The sequence below is a fragment of the Seriola dumerili genome, unplaced genomic scaffold (genome assembly GCF_002260705.1).
Source record: "Seriola dumerili isolate Sdu_G_001 unplaced genomic scaffold, Sdu_1.0 BDQW01000003.1, whole genome shotgun sequence".
Taxonomy (NCBI): Eukaryota; Metazoa; Chordata; class Actinopteri; order Carangiformes; family Carangidae; genus Seriola; species Seriola dumerili.
Genome location: NW_019174258.1, coordinates 6,075,402 through 6,093,692, shown reverse-complemented (window position 1 = coordinate 6,093,692; position 18,291 = coordinate 6,075,402). Strand labels below are relative to the sequence as shown.

Here is an 18,291-nt window from a genome sequence, read left to right as displayed (position 1 = left end):
ATTATACATACTGCTCCACTTTTTTCAGTATAGTAGCAGTTTTCAAAGTTTTAATACTGTGATATAGTATGCTAATGTCAAGCCATAATTTGCTAATCCAGAATTTACTCCAGATTTCCTGTATATTGAATGCACAGTAACTCGCCTCTCTGATCTTTTACAGAAAAGTTTATGCTCCAGAATAATTTTAGGATATGTTGTACTTACACAAATCATCTCTGGGTCCCGACTTCCTGTTTAGACTCTTAAAAACACTGACAGTCAACATAAAATTAACAGCTGAAGATAGATAGTATCAGCACTTGTCCAGCAGGTCTAACAGTCAATCTTTGTTTAATAAATATCCACTCCTCTATTGTTGGTCTTCTTAAACTTTTTTTGATGCATTGTTCAAAAAAGTACCATATTGAAAGCTCATTTCTTTACCTTGTGATCTCATTATTGTTTTTTATAGAAACACATTTACTTCAAAAACCAACACACACTGTGCTTTGCATAAGTGTTTGAGAACACACAATGAGATGCTGGATATAACATCAGACATATGTTAAATTTAATGCTAAAAAGTCATAGTAGACAAACATTATTGGAGAGACTGACAAAGTCAGCCACGGTTTTGACCCAGTATACATTGGATATAAGGGGGTCAGACCACTTGAAACCGTTAACAAGCTTGCAGATATTATGTTTCCCAGGTGCACTGTAGGTGTGAAGCAAGCTATTCCCTGGAGAATGACCAATGGTCAATGACCAATGACCATCATATGTGATTGCAGCTTCTTTGCCCCAGAATTAGAATACCAACTTCGATCATTTTGGTGGCAACATTAAGAAGAACTTTGTTATAATGGAAAGTATTAAGTATGCCAACAAGATTTTATATTTTGATCTAAAGTCTATAGTACAATGATACTCAAGCAACTACCCTCTCTACAGATTGTAGTTCTACGTCTTTTTGGGCTCTGCGGGACCTCGTATTCTCCTTGGGTCTTGACTCTGGTGGCGTGATGTCACCAGATGACGCCATAGCTGCCATCTGGACATAGAGATGACTTCCTTTTGTGGCCACGCTGTTTCCCAGATCAATGCACCACTGAGCTGCTGTGTCAACAGAAAAACAAGAGAATGTCAGAGGAAGGCGGATTGGGGCTGGTCTTTTATATGTTTCATCTAAAATGTTTGTATTGTTCTGTATGAACAAAAAGCGTGAGTTATTAAGATATCTTCTCCTTGGTGTGTTAATGCTAAATTCTACTGGCCTTGTATTTTTCATCAGGCCTGGGACCTTTGGACACTATTTGTATCAGGTGGGGTCAGGGCATTGTCTGTTGTTGTTTCTGTTTTTTTTTTGTTTTCTTCATCTGGCCTGTTTGAAGTCTGCAAACTAGGATTACTTGGCATAGACATTTGTATTTTGGGACAGTACAACAAAAGGTTGGAGCAGGTGGAGCATTCAGTAGCAGGGAATACCAACCCATATTACCCTGTACATTCCAATAAAATAGTAGCAGTCAAGAACACAATTATGTGGGTATGTCACATTACATGCAATGAAATGCATGCAAATGCTTCTGTCACTATCATTTAAAAGTCATCTTTGGGTGGGAGCCCCAGCAGGTGTTTCACTCAACAGATTGTGGTCAGTCAGACTATGAGGCTAGTGTCATAGGGCTTTTTGTCTTGTCTTGAAATCAATTTTTTGTAAAACAACAACATTACGTTAAAAAAAAATTAAAAAGTTCATCTTAAAGGTACATTTCAAACTGAACAAGAAAAATGGAATAGCTGAATTATCAGCATCAAAACCAAACAGAATTTACTGTAACTGGTTAATTCAACAATGACAGCTGGACACTCACAAGGTTTTCTCTCTCATGGTTTTCTATCATTCTAACCCACATACACACAAGTGCACAAACACTTATTAGATAAATAACAATGTATTTTAAAAATTGTTCAATTAATATGTTATTTTGGAGTTTGGAGGGTTCCAGCAGCTGTATATTACTGAAGAGCTTTAGGCTGAATTGTTGTTTGGCGAGGTAAGGAACTTTCAAAATTACTATTGAATGTGTTTTTTTTCCCTTTAGATGTAAAGGAAAGAAAATGTCTAAAGCATCTCTCACCATGTGACTCCCATCCAAAGGGTATTCAGGATGTTGTAGGATAACTATTTCCTCAGAGAGAATGGGTGTTTTAATTTTTTCAGCGTGTCTGTGTAGAATTTAATGGCTCAGTTGAGGAGGAGTTTTAAACCAGTGATTTCTAACCATGCGGTTTTTGGCCCCAGACACAGGATGTAGGAGCTGTACAGAAGTGTAGCCACAGAAAATATGAAGCAAATAAACCACTGCTGTGGAGCTACTGTAGCATCAGAATTATTTCGATTTAGTTTAATGAGCTTATTATCATACTTCAGCTTGCTGATGTCGTTAACTGGTGCACTGTGTGTACTCTGCCACTTGTACTGTATCATTTTGTGACCTTGCAACCAATTTAGTGTACTGTGGGGTGTATCATATTAAGGAGTAGACAAGCCATTGAATTTTATGTCACAGTAACTTGTGCTCTGGCAACAAAAATACATCTCACTTGCTCGGAATAAAACATGAGTCTGCAGGGTGTTGGGAGTTTGCCACCAGCTAATACTAGAAGGAAAGATATGAAGGTGTTGACCAGCTGTTGATCAGTGATCTAAAGAGAGACTGGGTTCATATAGCATTGACTGGCAATGGTCATAACAGTCAGCTCCTTATCTGTCTGTACTTATGGTAGCCAGACAAACAAAGGCCACAAAGCGTGACAGTGTTTACACTGAAGTGTTTTGACAGACATGATTCATAGCAGTGGGTTCTTTGAGGAATGCTGTGTATTTCTATGCAAAGACAGACACACTGGGCCAATGATATTGTTAAATAGCCACAGTGTAGCTTTGCAGAAGTCCATCAATCAACAGTGTTTGTGGCGCTTTTATCCCTCAGAAGAATTACCACTTTTTCACGTGTTAAGCTCAACAAAATAGAAAACCTTTAACAGAAATCCAGCCCCTCATGAAGTATTGGTTGCCAGAGAAGTCTTTGAACTTTCTGATGGTTGAAAGAAATTTTTCACAAACTAAAACTTTTCTAGAATGAAATATGTTCACTACACAATAGCATACTGTATAGACATTAGACATTTTACAGACTTGGGAGCAATGTGGTTTTGTTAATGATGTGCTAGTGTTAAGAACATTGTTGAGGTTATTCAAAATTTGTGCAAGATCAGGTTGCTTCTCAGTATGTTGCAATATTGTTGACCATCTGACTTTTTTAAAATAATTGTACATTGCAGGATGGCTACATTTGTGCCTGGCTGACTGGCTGTTTTTACCATTCCTCAGGGGCTAGCTGCAGACCATAATTGAACACCTGTTGCTAGGAGACATATAAGTCCAAAGCCTCTCTGGCTGGCTGAGGTATCCTTGTGCGTATTTAACCAGCTTAATTGAGTGCTGCTGCACCCACACAAATATAAGGAGCCCCTCTGGTATTACCTGCTGGGCTACGGACAGAGACAGGCAGGCACAACAGAAAAAGGCTAGCAGATGCAGTGAACAAACAATCACACTCACTCACATGTACACTACACAGTACACAGACAAAATAAGCCCAGACAAACACAGCATAGGACTGTTCTTTATTACAACACTAGTCTGAAAAATAAACAGTCCAACAGTCATTTGGAAAATATATTATGGCCATCTTTAAAACTGTTGCCACAGTTAATAAATCTAAATGAAGCTGTGGTGTCTGGTGACAAGGATGTGAAAGAGAATACGACAGAAGCTGTCCAAGATGGCCTAATATTTCCACCAGCTTGGATGCATTAAATGATTTTGATCCCAGTGCTTGAATGCATGGCCGTGACCTAATTACTGTCTCTCTCTGTCTCTGTCATTCACTCTCGCATTTTCAGTCTCTTTAACACTTTCCCTTATTCTTTCCATCTTTCTTTACCTCTGTCTTATCTGCTTTCTATCTTCCGCTTTCTTGCCCTCTTGCTTTGTGCCACAGTCAAGCTTTTGTCATACTGTGACAGGTCTCTCTCTCCAACTCTGCATGATCTCTCAGTAGACTAGCTGCCATAATGCGGAGACACTCAGACAACAATACAGAGCCGTGCAGTGTGTGAACTGGCTGGAGCTAGTGTTGCTTTGCCCAAGGGCTGTATTTGATGTAAACATGTTGGAAGCTTGGCTCTCATTTGTTGTAATCAGGCTTAGCGCACAGCGAGAGAGAACCGTCACTGAGAGGGAGCGAAAGAGACAGAGAGGGGGGTGTGTGTGTGTGTGTGTGTGTGTGTGTGTGTGTGTGAGTGTGAGTGAGTGAGAGAGAGAGAGTGGGAAAGTGGGGGAGGATAGAATGGGGAATAAGAGGAATTGAGCTTGGACCAGTCTAGCAAGGCCATATACAGCCCTCATGCAGTATACAGTAAACGCTCCTGTGTGTGTGTGTGTGTGTGTGTGTGTGTGTGCGCGTGTGTGCGCGGGGCGCGTGCATGTGCGTGCGCATGTATTGACCTTGTTTAAACAAACAGTCAACCGGCCCCCTGGCTCTCTCTGCCCTCCCTAGTGTGCTGGGCAAACATCAAGCCTGCGTGTGTGTGTGTGTGTGTGTGTGTGTGTGTGTGTGTGTGTGTGTGTGTGTGTGTGTGTGTGTGTGTGTGTCCATAGATCCCAGGTTGTAGTGCCACAGTAGGGAAACCATTGCCAGATAAAATGGGCCCACTCGTGACCTTGACCACCATTGCTCCTGTTTTTACATCTGTTGCACACTCACTCTTTCTCTCTCTCTGTGCCTCTCTCATACACATACACACTTGCACACATCACAAACCTTTCCAAGGGCCACAGTTTACACCAAAGTCAATGTGCTTAAATCCACACGTTCTAACTAGCACACACTCTCTCTGACACAAGCTTCGGGGCTGTAGTTTACACCAATGTGAGTGTACATCGCTGCTCGCTCATACGCACACACACATACACACACACTCCTGCATACACAGAGCGAGTCTCACCATGGCAACAGTGGAGCAACACAGAGAAACAACTTGGCAGAGTGAGGCGCTGGCTGTGAGAAAGTGTCGAGTTACGGTAGAGGGCTTGGGCTGAGGTAGAATAGAGGCGAGGACAGGGACGAACAGGAGAGACTGACAAAAGGGTAAAGAAGTCAGAAGAGTTGAAATGAGGAAGGGAAGTCAGGAGGATATGAAAGGGAAAGAGAAGAGGGAAAGAATAAAAGCAGAGGAGAGGATAAAATGAGAACAAGAGATAAACAGAAAATGAATGGCAGGTGTGATCATTGCAGATAGATGTTGATGAAACACAGTATGTGGACAGAGAGTGTTTTGCTGCAGGGAGCAGGTGATTTTCTCCCTTTCAGCTGTGCCTATGCTAATATTTCATTATCAAAACTCCTCCCGCTCAGATCAGCTCTTAGTACTGCTGTGTTTTTTTCGTGGGGTATTTTTTGTATTTTAAAGAAAAGTTAGAATGCTTTGTGTGTATGTGTGTGTGTGCACAAAGCATTTTGTGTACGCAGTGATGGGAGATGTTTTTCCCCTCAGCTTGTTTGCCTTATTACTGGATCAGTGGAACAGATGAAGGCCGAAAATAAGCAGGGACTTTATTTAGTGGGAGCTGAGTATGTAACTGTATCCAGCGGTTTTATTTTAGGGGAGAGAGTTCATCCTAAACTCGATCCACAGGCAGAAGCAGCAGCGGCATCCGTAAGGTAGTTACAGGCTTGAGCGAGCGCAGGCCCGGGTACATGTGACCGGTTTTAATGTCATTGTGGTTTAATATAAGAACTGATCTCTATCAGGCCTCAGTTACTTACTGACTGACCAGCTTGGCTCAGTGCAGTCTGGACAGGCAGAAAGGTGAGGAGTTAAAAGTGCAGAGACCACCCTCCTGTGGTATTTCACACTCAAGCATAGATTTAGGGGGTGGCAGAGGGGTGACTCAGGAATGTGAAACAAGTCAAGGGTGTGTGTCATGTGCATTTCACTGTTGAGAAGCCTCCTTGGCCAGGACCGCGGTACTATCCATGTGTCCTTGTTTATGTCCTGCTGTTTGCAGGTGGTGCTTTACCCATTTCTGAGCTGAAGGTGCAAATAGGCCCCTGAAGTGTGCTTAGACTGGTGTTTGAGGAGCGCATGATATGATATCATTTTAGTCAGCATTTATTACACAGTTTTAATGCTGTCTCAGGGATGTAAAACATAGTGTCCGGGTTGGAAAGTCAATTGCATTGATTTGAAAATTTGGGATCAATGAAAACAAGTAAATTGTACTGAGGTATACGAAAAACTAGAACAAAAAACTTTACACCTTCTCTGATCTGTTTCTTTTCCTGTTCGGCTTCCACCTTTTATATTAATGGGTTCCATGTACTGGGCCCTTGTTGCTAAAGTAAACGTTACTCTTGGAGCTAGCGCTATTTTGTAAGGCTTAGATTTGTTTAGTTATTGTTGAGTCAGTTTTTTTTTTTTTTTTTTTTTTTTTAGAGTTTACATTTGTAAAGCAGATCTATCTTTTCCAGTTATCTAAATTAATCAAATTCAACTGAATTGAGAAACAGAAAATAATTGTGTGTTTAGTAACAGTTGTGACTGTGGCAGAGTGACTGAATTAGCCTGGCTGTGTGGTATGTTTCTGTTTGGCCGGGAGTGTTGATTCACTGGGACTGCTGAAGTGAGCCCTTTCTTTCTGGCCCTCTAATCAGGTTTTCCTGGTTGATTATTTGATTTGGAAAGAACTCCTGGCCTGCTAAGTGTATGTTTGTCAACACTCTGGCTCCACACCAAATCCCTCATGTGCAGAGAAATAGAGAAAATATAAGAGGACACAGAGAGAGGCAGAGATGAAGAGGGTAAATGGAAGGAAAGAAAAAAAATCAAGGACTTTTTTGTTTCATGGTGACAGTTCATAGTTTTGGGTTGAACTGGTAGAACTGACAAACTGGAAAAATAAATCTTACACAACTTTTGCTTCATTTAACACAACGTTAAACGTGTTTAACCTTGACAATTTGAGGGTCTCAAAAAGAAAACACAGATATCAAATAGGTGCCACTTTACTTTTAAATCATACAGCTGACTTTTTTTCCTCATTTTTATTCCCATTTTCCTGTGCTTTTTTTCTTGGTGTTCTAATTTACATCCGTGAAGCTCTTTCAGTTTTTTATGTCCGTGTAACCTCTCTCACAGATGCATTCCTCCAGACACTGTTAACTCATTTTATGCTGTCTGGAACACACATGGTGCTGTGAATAAACATGCCCTGATTAATGGACACACACACAGACACACACACACACACACACACACACATATATACATACAATGTGCATTACAGGCATGTGCACAGACACATGCACACACTCACTTCCACAGTGTGCAGACATGATCATAAAACAAGCAACACAACCCACAAGACTGTCGATTCCTGTGACTCCATGTTTCTTTGAATCCAGAGTAGTGGTGTCATTTATAGCCATGGATCCATTCAGGCAGGGGCGCATAATTACCTGTTAGCTTGTTACTAGCAGGATTTATGCTTTCATGTGGCTCTTAAGATCTAATGTGGTTTTCAAAGATGAACCTATTACTGGTTATTATAGGGGCCTCATTCTGTTCCGTTCGTGCAACTTCCCTCCGAATACATTTCATGCCCCACAGAGAGTAGTTTTGAACATTCAGTGGGTTGATTCCAGTTGGACAGGGATGGTGAGAAAAGCAGAGTGACAGTTTAGACATTTGATCTAAGAAATACATGCCATCTCTGTGAGTTTACATGTGTTTTTGTGTGGAAGCTGCCTTATCTGGTCATCCTTCCTCTCTGGTCGTTTCATGCTGTCTCCTGCAGCAATCTCTGCCCTATAAGAACCAACAGCAGGCTCAAGATCAGGTATAAAACAGAGAGACACAGACACATGTCCATAAACAACACTAATCACTTATCTGTTTAGTCTTTCAATCCAAACATCAGACATGCCTACATCACTGAGATGTTAAAAACTCATTTGGAGGATGTCGTGAAGGAGTATCAACATACCTGGCTGGGAGTTTTTGATTCAAAACAGCCTAGAGATTGGAAGTCTTATATCCTATTTAAAGACTTAAGAAAAAAGAAGAAAAAAACTCAGCATTTGGCAAAGTAATCACTGACTAGGAGTAAAGGTTTTAGGGATGTTTTGAAAGTCGTTCTGTCTAGTGTAAAATAAATTGCTTTTTTCATTTCATTGCAAGGCTAATAATGTAAAGATTTGCTTCTTGTAGACTGTGCCAGTGGTAGTGTTAATTTTTCCCTTTGTGCCCATTAATTGTTTTTTTTAAGTTCTCAATTGTAGACACTGCTTATCTATACTAACGTAACTAGATAAATAAACATCAGGTGGTACAGAAGGATGACCTGTCTTAACCAGGCAGGTTTACAAGCTCTATTGTTTTTACCACAGCTCACTCTGATGCTATGTGTGGACTTGAACTTCTCAGCCAGACTTGTGTGTAGCCTTTAGCCTCTCCACTCCTGATCAACCTGAGACATGGGAGAACCACAGTCAAAATGACAGAAGTGTTTGATATAGAATTTGATCAAACGCAGTTATACATGTTGTAGGGGTTAGGTTAAGGTAATTGTGAACTCCTAACTAGCTGTGTCTTAAGTAGTAACAAAAGGTGTTTTTTTAATAATAATAAAAAGTAATTGATTTTCCCTTGTATTATTTTTAATTCAGCACTCTCTTGAGAATGAATGGGTCTTCACTGAGTTCAGCAGTGCTACCCTGTCTAGATAGCTTTTTATTTAGTTCAGAACAGTGAAGCATAATTAAGATTTAAGCTCGACTGCTCTGCCTGCCTAGTATAAGCCTCGGGAGGCGAGACCTCTCAGATAACCTGCTGTAAACACAGCATATTTCAGTTTTCCACAGCTCAGTTCAATGCAGTTACTTCCATACCTTGACATCTTTCACCACAGGGGACATCGCAGAAGTAGCAAGCGAGAGAGTAAGAGAGGAAGTTGCAAAAGTGAGCACAAGATGCCAGTACATCCAATGACAGCGGTTCCCATGAAGACTGATTCTATTGCACCTTTTACCAGAGCTGGAAATAAGTTGTGTGCAATAATCCTACAGTTAACCACCACAGTTGAATCATTAGTTTCAGAAAAAGTCAATATTTTGAAACCAAGCAGGGATTTCTTTGGTAGTGCTTGTCCGCTGTTTTTCTCAGGTACATATGTTTCCAGGGCCTCATTGTGACCAATCTAAGCCTTTTTATTTTAGCTGATTTTGGAACAGCACATGACAAATCCAAAGCTACACCCACTGTCTCTCCTTCCACCCACCACACTTTTGTACCAAACATTGACACGGTGTGTGACGCAAACCTGCAGGGAGGAAAGGGTCAGTAGCCAGCTGTGGTGGGGTTGAGGCTTGGCAGTTCCTGGGGTGAAACAGCAATGAAAGACCTCGTTCTTCTCTGTTACCCTCAATGGCTGCCCTCCATTGGAGCTGGAGGTGTGGGTTTATGAGGGCAGTATGGTGGGAGTGTGTATATGCGGGGGGGGGGGCATCCTGCTGTGACAGAGGCTGCCAAGTACAACATTACAACAGTAGTGGCATTGTGTGGCCTGTGTGTTTGTTCTGTCCCTCTGAGGAGGAAAGGTCCTGCTCTCCTTTCCATCTTCCTCTTGTCTCTACCCGACATGCAACACTTTTCCTTCATTGAACATCTCACCTGTCTGAGTGGAAACAGGGGTGCCAGCACTCAGGGACTAATGGAGAGAGCAACTGCTGCTGCTAGGTGCCAACCAGGTTGGCACGCATGAACCACCGGATTTGAAAAGGCCGTTGACATTTTTACTAGCATTTTTTTTTTCCATTTAACCACAGTGTAACCATTAAAAGCGTTTTTATATGCATGAGACCTCACAGAAAGAATCAAGGGTCATATGAATGATGCTTTTTGTATAATTTAATGTCCAATTTAATATTTATTTCAGGAGTATATATCAGTTGAGCTCAGTAGATATTAATCTTCCACAGATTTTTACATTAGTTTTTCATTTTCCGGTTATGTGCTGTTGCCTTTTTGCATTTTAACAACATAGGAACATGTTGGAGATCGGTGTTCTTCTTTGAATAAGTCATTGAATATTTTGTCTGGTAAATCTATAAATCAACATTGTCATCATCATCATCTTGGCAGTGACTTGTAAGCCATCATTTATTCTTCTTTTGTTAATTGGTATGATAATTTAGTACACTGGCTTTTTGTGCTTTTTATAAATTTAAAGCCTATTCAGTGTTGTTTTGTTCTCTCCTTTTTCAGTGAATACAGCTTAATTTTTTCTTGGAACAGTTGACTGGACCTGGTTTCAAAGTCTTAAGGTTTTTGGAGGTAACACTGTCCTGCAAAAATCCTGTTAAGGAGCAGACTTGCAAGGGGAAAAAATTATAAGACTATTAGTAGAAAACATCAGTGTGAAACTGGTCGGAGGCCAAAGGGCCAGATGAATCTCCAGTGGCCCTGCCAGAAATATCGCAACACCCTCAACCTGACATTTAGATTCCCTCCAACAAAAGTGGCCTTTTGAAGGCAGTGGAAATGAAGAGAGTATTCCTTTGTTCACACCTCTCATCTGGATCATAAGAACTCACATCTGTTTTTATTCTGTTTTTCTATCTTTATCTGTCATGTCAGCTCATTGGCTACAGTGAGAAGCCTGTCAACCTGCAGATGTTCATCGGAACAGCAGACGACCGTTACTTGAGGCCGCACGCCTTCTACCAGGTGCACCGGATCACCGGGAAAACCGTAGCCACAGCCAGCCAAGAAATTATGGTCTCAAGCACCAAAGTTCTCGAAATTCCTCTCCTGACCGAAAACAACATGTCAGCCAGGTAGGTGTCAGAAGCACTTCAGGGTTACATTACTCAGTTATGAGCTTACCACCATGAAGGAAGCCCTATCCAATGAAAAAATAACAACATTTATGATTATACAGCGTTGTAACATCTTCCAAAAGGGATTTTATAGATTTTTTTAATTTAAACCAACAGGAGAGTCAGGCGCAGAAGAAAACTTTGAGGGTTTCCCATGGAGCAGAGAGGGATTTTCTCATTTACAGTTGTAATAAATCATATTCACAGGCGTTTTTAATTTGTGATTCAACACTTAATTTGCCTCTCATTGCCTGTCTCCTGCTGGACTTGTGGTTGGTTTTTATCACTCCCAAGCCTTCTCTGCTTAAATATATCTTAGATGATTGCCTATCCCAGTGGTGCCGTATGGGGCCAACTATTTTCCCTCTATCTTGCAGTATCGACTGTGCTGGCATCCTTAAGCTGCGGAACTCAGACATTGAGCTGCGGAAGGGGGAGACGGATATAGGAAGAAAGAACACACGGGTCCGTGTGGTGTTCAGAGTGCACATCCCTCAACCCAACGGGAAGGTGCTGTCACTGCAGGCTGCCTCCATTCCTGTGGAGTGCTGTGAGTGTCAACTTCCTTGCCTGAGTCTCACACAAATGCTCACACACCCAAAAATATTCATTCAGAAAACCACATACAAGAAAAACAAACACATACAAGCACACACACAAACTTTTTCACACACTTCTTGATTAGAAAGCTTGCACTCTGACAGTTAAGGATGTTGATTTAATCTATTGCGTCCTCTCACTTGAAGTCACTTTAGATACGAACATCTGATAAGGGTTAAAAATGTAAATGCTCTACCCTTTCTAGCCTAGCAGTTACCTAATCTACCTATCCCAGTACCATAGCTCTGCAATGAATACTACCTTTTTTGTTCAGGCTGAGGGAGAGTTGTTGGTGTGAATCTGTGGTCATTTTCCAGGCCATATTTTTGACAGTTTTGTATGAAATTGCATGATATTATTAGAAGCTCCTATTAAGTTGCCTGCTTATATTGTTGTACATCCATAGTCCACACTAAAAAAACAGACTGCAGTGTGAATGAACACAGCTCAGCAAATGATCATCCTCTTTTCTCCTCAACCCCTGCTGCGTCTCTCCCAGCCCAGCGTTCAGCTCAAGAGCTGCCCCAGGTTGAGAAATCCAGCCTGACCAGCTGTCTGGTCAGCGGGGGAGAAGAGATGGTGATCACAGGCTCCAACTTCTTCCCGGAGTCCAAGGTCATCTTCCTGGAGAAAGGCCCTGGTAAGTGTCCACACAGCAGCTTAGCCTTGAACCACCACTGCAGAAACTACATGTGCCAACATACATTATGTAACAAAATTATCATCATTCATTTTGTCTGACAGACTTAACAAAAAACAAACTTTGATTGTTGTGAATTTGTGCAAGTCAACAGAAGGTTTTTATAGAAGTCATGGTTGATGCATGTCTATGCTCCCTTTCAGTGTTCAGTTCACTTATCTTTTTCCCTGTCCAGGGAAAAATATATAAATCGTTCTAATTTCAGTTTTCATTAATTGGTGCTAAAGCCACATTTTTTGGCTGGACTGGCCACAGCCCAGCACTGCGTCTCCGAATGTCCATGACTGAGTGATAGAGTTGAGTTAGTCATGAAGTTACACCATTTGTCCACTGACTGTTGCTCTGTCAATTTGCTCTTTTCAATTGGGCACAAACATTTTGTATTGCATCATCAGGGGGCGTTTTCAGTGGATCCACAACAGGTGTCAATCTGTTGTCTTGTGTGATTTTGTCAAAGGATGTCGCACTTACTGACTGACTGACTGACTGACTGACTGACTGACTGACTGACTGACTGACTGACATGTAGTCTTAATCGGCTGTGTTTCAGTCACTATTTCATACTTGTTCCATTGTCTGACAACAGAAACGGAAAACATGAGAACAGTTTTATTGGGAATTCAGCTGTTTTAAAATACTGTTTATGTAACAGATAACGGACCTGAAACTAGATAGAATGCAGATAAGATTGAGCACAACGGATGACGATCAGGAATATGCTAATTAGGTCATTACGTCATTTAGCAACTTTTCCAGGAGGCTTTAGCAATCCTTTATTGAAAGTAGTTGTTCCATAACAATTTTTAACTACATCCTCAATTTTGCACATTGACCATGCGCAGTCCAGCCATATACTAGGATTTGACCTAGTCATGTTGTGTTACTACAAAGAGGTCCATAATATCTTCTGTATCTTTTGTATTCACATATTGATTCTCTCTCTGTTGTTTCTGTGATATGACCACTATTGCCACAAGAGGATACAAAGATCTGAATCATAAATCTATTAAAACCAGCCCTGAATTCTAGTAATAAAATTGTTTTGTGTGTGTGTGTGTTCTCAGATCACATCTATCCTTATCTTAGCCGCAACAAGTCCTCTATTCCCACAGGGCATTTTGTTAAATGCCAAACAGATTTACTGTATGTCTGCTGGTAATGTTGTGTGTCAGGTCATCGTGAGACAAACACTCAGATCATGAGGCAGTGTCAATGTACGGTCCTGATATATCCTGGTACAGACATTATGTTACAATTCTTTCCAATATTCATAAAATGGGTGTGCTGTTTTGTGACAATAAAGTAAACATATATAAGTAATCCTACATAAATAGTATATAGTAATCCTACATAAATAGTAAAGGTAGGAAAGACTTTGTTTATATCATTGCTATCCAAAAAAGACAAACACACATGCTTTACAGGACAGTATAGTCATTAGATATAGTAATTTCATAATGAAATACACAAAATAGATGCATGCTTTGTCTCACCATTGTATTTTGTCATGAATATCAACTCACCCATATTTTCTCTCACACTTATTAGCAAGTGTGACCTGCTAAAAGAAGAGGATAAGTGAGGGAGAGCATATGTGCCACATTTACAGCAATTACAGTCAGTGGTGTTTGCTGTTAGGAAGCCAGTGAGGATCACTGTCACTGCACTACCAACTCTTGCTGGCTGCTTGCACCACCTGTGTGGAGAGGGTGGGAGCTTGAGGGTTAGGATGAACGCAGAGTGACTCTCTGTTTCCTAAAACCAGTATTTTTGACTTTAAAAGTTGCTTATATCTGCTTAGCAAATGCCTAGGCTGAAGAGATTACTTAGTTAAACTCCCTGTGCTATTCATCCTGTTTCTTTTAAGTCACTCGTCTTTCTCTGCCTTATCTTTTTTCTCTTTTGTACACCACTCTGTAATCAAAACACATGTAATAGCTGTTCCCTGGGATGGAAATTTTAAATGGATAACATTTGTTGAGCCAGTCTCTGCCTGCCCGAGGTACCTTTGTGATGTAGAGCAACAGAATCAAGTTCACACATGGCAGAAAGTTGAGTGGTGAGGTTTTTGTTAGCGAGAGCCATTCCCAGAGGAATTTCTTTAGCTCTTTGAGGTGTACCAGGTGAAGCATGGCATAGAAAAGTAGCATGGTTGAAACAACTCACTGATGGTCAAGTCTTTATAGCACAGCAGCAAGTGGAAACCTTAGGGAGGTGCATCTTGGGTAGGGAGGGAAGCTGGGACCCATGGTGCATGAGGGCAGTGGACTGTGGAAGGAGACAGAAAGAATATGAAAGGGGAGGGGAAGATGATGTTGATTAGGTTGTGTAAATGATCCCCCTCATCATGGCTAATCCGCCTGCTTTAGTGCAGAAAGGCACTGATTGGAGTAAGTACAGGAATGGAAGAAAAGAAAGAAAGAGAGGCAATGACAGATATTTTTCCATCATCTCTCATAATTGAAAGACAACAGTAGATTCATGAGGAACTGCAGAGACTGGCCTATTGTTGTTAGTACACAGAGATAAACTATATAAAACTATATATAAACTATAAAGTATTTGACTATATGCAGAAACTGATTCAAGCAGTTGTTCATGTGAGATCATATTTTAAAGCAGATAAACATAAAATAATAATAGTTTAGGTTTGCTGCATTTTGGTATGCATGGGTTTAGTGTGATTCCTGTATTTTGCTACCTTTACTTTGGTCCTCAGAACTTCCTTAGTTCCTCTTGTTTTTTCCAGCCTTAAGCAGTGGTCTGATAATCATCTTTGAGGAAAGAATGGAAAGAGAAAATATATCTGTTGATTTATTATTTTATTTTGTTTTTTTTTGTTTTAGGTTACTTGAAGTAGTAGTTTGGGGACGAGAGAGTATAAAAGGAAGACAGATAAAGGGGAAGGCCGGGGGCCCTAGGAATTGCTGGCACTGTATTTATATGTAAACTAAACTTAGAGTTGTTTTTGTTTAAGGAAGGGGTACATACATACATACATACATACAGTACATATTGTTTACTTAAAACAAAGAATAGTTGTTTGGGTTTCTAGACTTCATCAAATATAAATGTTAAAATTAAGTCCATAATTGGTATAAGTATTTCACCTTTACAAGGATAATTGTTTATATAAAGGAGCGGACTTTAAAGTCTATAGCAGTAACGGCCTTGAATAGTGACTAATACAGCATGTGTATCCTGTAGTGACAGTGTTGTTTCTCTTGTAAAAGCTAAACAACTGTGTGCTTTACAAAGATGCAAAAGGCATCAGTTGTAACATAAACAGTAATTACCTTCTTTATTTTTGTTCAATCTTCCGGCACAGTGGGTCCACATTCTTTTCCCCACTGACTGGGGTGCGTAGTGTGTCTGGATTATCCGAGTCATTGTCTTAGTGTGGTATGAGGTTCCTGTCAGTGCTTGTTGTCTGACAGAGCATGTGGGGCCCTTGCTCCTGCTTGTTGAATGTCAACAAGCTGTACTGCAATAATGCACTGCTGTCAGCTGCAAAGACATTCAAGGTCATTTGCTCATTGGAAAAAAATACGCCGTCATTTAGGAGTTAAGCTTTTCCTTTACAATGGAGAGAATCTCTTCAGGGTTATGACTGCTTTATGTTGATCACTACAACTAAGGCTAATGTTAGGCTCAGATCAGAACAGATAAATCACTTACTTAGAGCTACGGTAGAGTGGGGATTTTCGTAGAAAGCTGAATAGCCTGAATGTAACAGGGCTTACAGCTGAGCACTTACTTTGTTAGAATCTACATATAAGCCAGTCCTCTCTGCAGACATGTTGCAGATGCCTGACAGTGGTATTTGAGGGAATCCTTTGGGTTTTGAGGAGAAGGCCATGCAGGTGCAGAGTATACTTGCACCATTTGAGTACCATGAAACAGGCAAATGAATGTGCCTCAACTGAGAGCCTATTCAGTAATAACTTAGTTGTCAACGTTTTTATTCTTCACGATGCTGTGATGACTGTGATTCCTTCCAACCACACTGCAAGCCTGTCAGTGTTTTCACCCCAACTGCTTCCCTTCAAGCAGCTGCCCCAAAGATGTCTGGCCAAATAATTAGATCCCTCATAGGAAAACTGGAAAGGATGTTTTCTAGCCAGAAACCTGGCAGTGTGTAAAGGCATTTTAAAATAAATACAATTATTCCACTGCTCTCTCCATAATTTTAACCAGGCAAGACAAACAGCAGGATATTTGGACATTTGATTACTATTTAATAGCTGCTAAGATTTTCTCCATGGGGCTTCTGGGCCTTTAAAAATGACATCATTTTGATGTCTCTTGGTACTCCAGAACAAATTGAAATCGTGTGCTTTTCTGAAGCTTCATCTGGTTCTTAAGCCCTGTCTGTTTGAGAAAGCACTGTACACTGACATCATCTTTAGGAAAACAGAAAATAGAGAAAGAGCTACTCCAGATGGGGAAAGCTACTTTGAAAAATATCACTGTGCTTCAACAGAGGTCTAAATGAAAAAGCTTTAGTAATAGGTGATCATGTGTGGCCTGGGTTTCTGTGCTTCTGTGTTAGCTATCAATTTTACAGTAAATTATATTCATTTTCACTCCACTAAAATACTTTTTTATGCCTATTTTAAAGTTGTATTTTCAAGTTGCATGTCTGGATGATTTAGGTTGCATTATCTAAAAAAAAGAAAGTATGTGAGAATGTGATAAAATGCTGCTGTACTCTGCGTCATCACAATTTTTGTGATTTTGAATTGAGAGTGAGAGGAATGATGAACAAAAAATGATGTGAGGGTCCAGTATGTACAGTAAAAGGTTCTCAGATACATTATAACTTGTGTGTTGGGTATTTTCCTGTTTATGGCACTAGGTTTATTTACGCGTCTTTTCTTAAACATTCCTTTTAGATGGACGGCCACAATGGGAAGTTGAGGCAAAAATAATACGTGAGAAAACTCAAGGAGTAAGTAGTCATTTATTTGCCTGTGCAGTAATTCTATAGCATTTTGTCTGTAATATTTGCAGTGAAATATATTTGTTTGTGATAAATGTTTGTGCTAGTATTTTTATTTTAATATATGTAAATTGCAAGATGTTTTGTTGGCATTATGTGTTTGTAAATGATATCAAATGTTTTTCATAGTCGTGCATCGTGGTAGATGTTCCTCCCTACCACAGTAAGACTGTGGGCTCAGCTGTGCAGGTGCAGTTTTATGTCTGCAATGGCAAGCGGAAAAGGAGCCAATCACAACGCTTCACTTACCTTTCAGGTGAGATGAGAGATTCTAAAGAAGGCCATCAAGAATTTATTTTTATGAATTATTTTATTATTATTTTAAATTCATAACTGCAAAATTTAAAGACAAAATCGTTGGGGAACAAAACAAGTCAGACAAGGTAGCACAGTTTTGCTAATCTCATGCTGTTTTTAGATGCTAAAGTATTTGAGACCTTGAGTAATTTTTCTACAACTAATTTTACAGACATTTACATGAAAACATTCTCTGAAGCTTTGCTTTACATTCCTTTGGGTGTATTACTTCTTGCTGTACTGAATCTCCCAAGGCAATGGCAAGGCGTTTGACTGACAGCAGAGACAGTTGTAACGTGCTCGCTGTGTTGCAGGCTTCTCCACAGGGGTTTCACTAACCCAATTTCTCTCTTTCTCTCTCCAAAGAAACCATTGCTGTGGTTTAAAGGGGGCTCTTCCACTAACAATAACATCGGCACCTGCCAACTGTTTATTTTGTAAAGCCTCCTCAAACTCCCAAGCCAACTTTTTTTCCTCACATGCACTGTATTTGCATGGGGTTTTATGATGCAAATCTTTTGCTATCCAGGAAACTTTTACTATACATAGCCCCTGAGTTGTGGTTTGATATAATTATTTTAGCAGCAAGGAAACTCAGTGCTCATGATATTTTGATCTTAAAGTTTCCTCAATGTTTTTCATTAAAATCAAGTTCCTGCCTTGCTATTTGATATTGTTATTGTATTTTTTTTTCAAGC

At 40.2% G+C, this 18,291-nt stretch overlaps 1 protein-coding gene across 1 annotated transcript in view; it reads left to right on the top strand.

Moving 5' to 3' along the window:
- Positions 1 to 18,291, top strand: part of LOC111218909 (nuclear factor of activated T-cells, cytoplasmic 3-like) — a 61,704-nt gene that overhangs the window by 28,624 nt on the left and 14,789 nt on the right. Inside the window, exons 4-8 of the mRNA XM_022741391.1 lie at positions 10,753 to 10,952; positions 11,372 to 11,544; positions 12,094 to 12,234; positions 17,190 to 17,245; positions 17,426 to 17,552. Of these exons, the coding sequence (XP_022597112.1) occupies positions 10,753 to 10,952; positions 11,372 to 11,544; positions 12,094 to 12,234; positions 17,190 to 17,245; positions 17,426 to 17,552 (697 nt within the window). The remainder of the gene's footprint in view (positions 1 to 10,752; positions 10,953 to 11,371; positions 11,545 to 12,093; positions 12,235 to 17,189; positions 17,246 to 17,425; positions 17,553 to 18,291) is intronic.